The sequence below is a fragment of the Pygoscelis adeliae genome, unplaced genomic scaffold, assembly GCF_000699105.1.
Source record: "Pygoscelis adeliae isolate BGI_AS28 unplaced genomic scaffold, ASM69910v1 Scaffold130, whole genome shotgun sequence".
Taxonomy (NCBI): Eukaryota; Metazoa; Chordata; class Aves; order Sphenisciformes; family Spheniscidae; genus Pygoscelis; species Pygoscelis adeliae.
The window spans coordinates 3,022,868-3,027,946 of NW_008824031.1; the positions used below are offsets into that span (position 1 = coordinate 3,022,868).

Consider the following 5,079-nt stretch of genomic DNA (forward strand, 5'->3'; position numbering starts at 1 on the left):
TGGGTGCAGTCCCTGCCCCTTCATAGAGGGTTTGCTGGCTGACAGGTTCCAGTGGCTGCTATGGGGCTTAGTTCTTTCTCTGTCTTTCTCAGGGTTTCTGTCTGTTACTGAAAATATGTGGATGTGGTCAAGTAAGTTCAGAGTTTTTCTACCAACACTGGGTTGTAATAGCTTCAAAAGCACAGTAAAGTTTTCATGAGTAACAATTCCTAGTTGGATAGCTTTTGTTGCTGGCTAACAAGGTGTTTCATTTCAACTGTAGAGTGTCCTACCTGCTGCACAGGATGAAAAGCCATGTCCGTCTACAGCTAACCTCTCACGGCAGCAGCAGCAGCAGAGAAACAAAACCTATATTTCATGGCCCTCGTCAAGTAAGGCTGGAAGCAAGCTTGTCAGTTCTGAGCTGTAATTTATGGCTTCAACAAGAGGTGTAAACCTGCCTTTTTTGCTTCTTTCTCTACAGGTGGCAGTGATGTGGGAGGAGCCATGCCTTCCCGAAGTATGTCCGATCCTGACCAGGAGTTTGACAAAGAGGTAAAGTAGCTTTTATTAAATGGAGACTGACAATATCCTGTTGCCATAGATTGTTTTCTTTTTCCAATAAATTAAATTTCTGAGGTCTTCTTCATAAAGACCATGTTCTTTATGGAGATGTTTTCCTTCCACAAATGTTTTCTCCAGCCTGTAATACATGATTGTAAGTTAGATAAGCCAGCACAAAAGCAAAGCTGTGAAAAGATCTTTTTATGGTGATATTTTAAGAAGTATTATGTCTTGGATTAAGCTTTGTAGACAAGGGAAATTTGACTAATTGATGAAATGTCCTCAAAGCTCCTAAAAATGTTCTCTGGGCTATTAGCATAGAATAGCAAAGTAATACAACTAGTTAAGTAATTTTCTGTGCTGCCTTAAGGAGACTTTTTGTCATGTAACTTGAGAAGGAATCATATTTTAAAATACGTAAAACTGCTTTCAGCGAGAGTAAAAGTATGTGCCAGTAGTCACCAAACTGAAAATGTCCTGGTGTCCCTGACTTTAAGGAGAGAAGATGTATGATTTTTGTTTCCTTGATTTGTTATGGGTGTAGCTTCTTCCAAGCTTTGCTCAAGCACTGCCTGTGCAAGGGAAGTGTTAGGTATTATCACTGGGAGGCAAACTCCTAGATCCAGATCTTTGCATCTTTTTAGTGCTTTTTGGTACCCAACTACAGGTCCATATAATGTTCTGGATTTTGAAGGGTGTTTTCCTGAAGCCAGACCTTTGCAGGATGCCTTAGTACCTCCTAAGTCAAAGCATTTGTCCAGAGTTCTGATCACAGCCATGCTCTGACTTCCTTTGTCACCTTGAGTAAGCCATTAAAAGCATGTGAAAATGGGATCTCTAAACACAGGTATTTTTGAAATTGTCTTGATTTTCAAAGGAGCTGATGACGGACTATGTCTGTTGACTTAGTTATTCTGCAGCGTCCTTCCCAAATTCCATTACGTTCCATGCTCTAATGATAATTGCTGCTTGTAGGCACAAGTAGGGGTAGATTCTAAGGTTTTTTACAATGTTTTCTTTTTTGGTAAATCTTACAATTTCTTACGACTTCTTAAATTACAAAAGTAGTAGTTTGAAACTTGAAAAAGGCGTCTCTAATACCACCTTTTGGCGTCACACTATTTTTCCCATAGCTTTTGGCTTTATCACAGCATGAACTGGATCATGTTAGGATAATCTTGTAATAGGTGATCTTATTATTGTTTGAGCCGTGCAAAACCTTGTGAACAGCTTTCTTGAAGGATGTTACCTTTCAATCTATTTGCTAAATATATATTCCCTTTCTTGAAAATAACTTGCTGCAATGGTACCAGCTTTTCCTGTGCAGCATTTCATTAGCTGTGAATGTGTGCAGTGCTCAGAGCTGTAACTCACCAAATAGTGGGAAACTTGCCAGCCATCCTCTTGAAGTGAAACCAGTCTGTGAATGCAAATACCCAACAACCAATCTAATGCTGGGGAAATAACTGTGGATAGACTCTCTTTATTAGATATTGATGTAGGGTGTCTCCAGTAAGTATATTTTGTTTCCAGATCTCCAGCCTGATACTTGGCAACCTTCACTCTCTTGTCAGGCACTTCACATGCTTGTCGCTGTTGCTGTTTTGTAAATAGTTCATATGCTTTTTTCCTTCCTTCTCACCAAACCAAAGATGATTTGACCGTAATTGTTTACGTGTTTATATGGGCAGATAAATCTACTCCTGGGCTATAAAAATTGCTTAAAAAACACAGGCTGGTAAATCCAGAACAGCAGTGGGCAGATAGATGCGTTCCATCAGGAAAGCTTTGCTATGGCTAAAAGAGAGGAGCCTGGGATTTAGCAATTTCCACGTACTTTGCTATAATTCCTGTTATGTCAGAAGGTCACCTTCAGGACTGCACTACAGCCTATTGACAATAATGGAAGTATTTGCATGAATTTTTAGCTATGAAATGAATCTAATACAAACTGCTTCTTAGGTGTGGCTCACCCTAATTTTTGAGTGCCTTTGAAAGCTTCTGAGTGCAAAGAATTGATTTTAAGTAAGCGTAATTTTTTGTTTTTAATGTTTCTTGTTAACAGCCTGATTCAGACTCCACCAAACACTCTACTCCATCCAACAGCTCAAATCCAAGTGGTCCCCCAAGTCCCAACTCTCCTCATAGGAATCAGCTTACGCTAGATGGACTGGACCAGTCAACCTGCGACGCATAACACCACCGCTCTCACCATTCTGGCTTCGATCATCCACTACTCCATGGAGTATTCAAGAGCAGGGCAAAGCTGTCTCAGATGCTAGTGCCAAGACTGACACTGAATCTCTGTACACTGTAGTGTTGTACAAGAATGATTATATATCCAGATTGTAGATACAAACTATTGAAATGAAGAAAATTCTTTACTAAATAGCAATTGAGCTTTTTATGCAGAATTGTTCACTGCTCAGTTACGGTTGATTCCTTTCTGCACAGCTGTGACACAGTTTTATTGCATAGGAGCATTTAAGGCCACCAGTAAATAGTCTTATTCTTATGCTGAAAAAGAAATAGAGAGAGATACTGATAATGTTGCTACAATATCAGGAATATTATTTTTCTATAGAATGATGTAATGTCTCATTAGCAGGAAATCCTTTTAGACACAATTTGGACCTCTAAATAGGAAATGCAAGCGGGTCTAGTTGCATCCTCAAATGAATACACTTTTCCCTTTTTCCCATAACTGTTTGTTTCCTAAATCTTAAGGAGAATGCTAGGAAGCTGTAGGTCATTTCCAACATCAATAGAATCACCAGGAAGTCAAATAAAAGTTGGTTATAGTTTTGTGGCCTTTTAATTCATTTAGCCGTTACATATACAGCTGCATAACTGTCTTTCTATCTTTCTACCAACTTTTTAGTCTTGTATATAGGACTACTGCCAGTTATCTTTTACCCATACCCTGCTTTTTAGTCCTCACCAATCAGTCATTAGTCAGGACTTTTAAAATACTGGTAATTACTGCTGTGAAAAAAATTTTACTCCTAGTTCCTGCCTATCTCCTTCTGAGAAGTTGTTTCTCCTGGGTTTTTTGGTGGAAGGACACACTACATTGTTTAGCTAGCAAGCCTTCTCGTGGACGCATTGCCCTCGAAGTCTGCTTGATCTAAGGGACTATATCGCACTAAAACATCAGTCTATTTTATTGGTTACCAAAGTGGAACGTGAAGGATGTGTAACTGGGGGTGCTGCTTTTCTCATTAATTGTATCCTCACCTGCATGAAGACCCCATGATTATTAATCAAGTATTGATCATGTAGAAAAATGCACAACACACTCCTGTATATTTTGCTATGGCCCACGTGCAGTGGTGATGTTTTGCGTGTATATTTAATCTCATGCTTCCATGTATTATACATTTAGTAATCAAAGATTTGTGACCATGTTTCATTAAAAGCTTGTAATTAATTCAGTGGCTGGCATATCCAGTTTGTCATTGTCACACTAGTGTGCCTTCTGTGCCAATTTTATGACAGTTGGATGTCACTTATTTAAAATTTGGTTTAAATGGGCTGATGATATACCAATGGCTAATGTTCTTTTCTGAAACACTGTATAGGACGTGCACTTATCTTTAGTTTAAACTGAGTGTTCTAGTCAACATTTAATCCTGTTACGTTAAGTGTTCGACAGTACTTGCTCTTTTTCTCAGATTCTTGATAAAGGGGCTCAGTTAGAGCTGGACACTACTGCTTTGGGGGTTTTCTGGTTTTTACTTTTTTAATGTAAGTCTAAGTCTTTGTAATTATTGAATTGTGAGAACATTTTTGAACAATTTACCTGTCAATAAAGCAGAAGAGGGAGGTTTTAAAGTTCATAGTTGTCTGTCTTGTCAGTGGTAGACTGTTTTCACATGTCATTTGCTTTAGTTTCATGGTAAATTCATTTTGTTCACATGGACGTTTTACATAAACTGAAAGATACTTTGAAGCTCCATACCTGAATGCTACGCGAAAGGTATGTGTTTCTGCATGTAAATGCATGTTCAGGAGCGATGGAAGTCCTTTTGGTGGAATACAGTGTTGAAATTCTGTGCCCTTGGTTTGTGTTAGAGTTGTCATTTCATCGAGTCGCTGGCCCTATTAATTCATTTTTAAATTATTTATATGACTGTTTCCTTATGGCTGAAGCATAGTAAGGAGGCTGCCGGATCTGTTCAGACATCTTAAGTGTGATAAAACAGCAAAGACTTTTGACTTGTCAAAGCAGTAGTCCCAAAGAAACACTTAGGAACATTTCAAGGATTGGTGTGTGAATGGTGCAGCCCCTAGTATAGCGGGTTTTTTAAAGCTCCCCTCATGCCCCGGTATTTGGGCACTGCAGAGCTCACTGTAGCTAGAACAGCACCAACGTCTTCCCTAGCGTGTCCTGGGCAAGCATCCCTCATCGCTTCCGAAGTGCCCGAGTGCTCCTGGGTTGCTTCTTGATTTGTCTCACCCATCTTACTCTAGGTTGTCTTAATGGGGAAGGCCTAGATTAATATTTTGGACCCTGCTGTTCCTTGCTTGACCAAA

At 39.3% G+C, this 5,079-nt stretch overlaps 1 protein-coding gene across 1 annotated transcript in view; it reads left to right on the plus strand.

Annotated features, from left to right (window-relative positions):
• Positions 1–4,597, plus strand: part of CDC42BPB (CDC42 binding protein kinase beta (DMPK-like)) — a 134,208-nt gene extending 129,611 nt beyond the window's left edge. Inside the window, exons 36-39 of the mRNA XM_009328392.1 lie at positions 93–131; positions 263–371; positions 464–534; positions 2,609–4,597. Coding sequence (XP_009326667.1) covers positions 93–131; positions 263–371; positions 464–534; positions 2,609–2,740 — 351 coding nt within the window. The 3' untranslated portion in view covers positions 2,741–4,597. The remainder of the gene's footprint in view (positions 1–92; positions 132–262; positions 372–463; positions 535–2,608) is intronic.
• Positions 4,598–5,079: the final 482 nt, after the last annotated feature.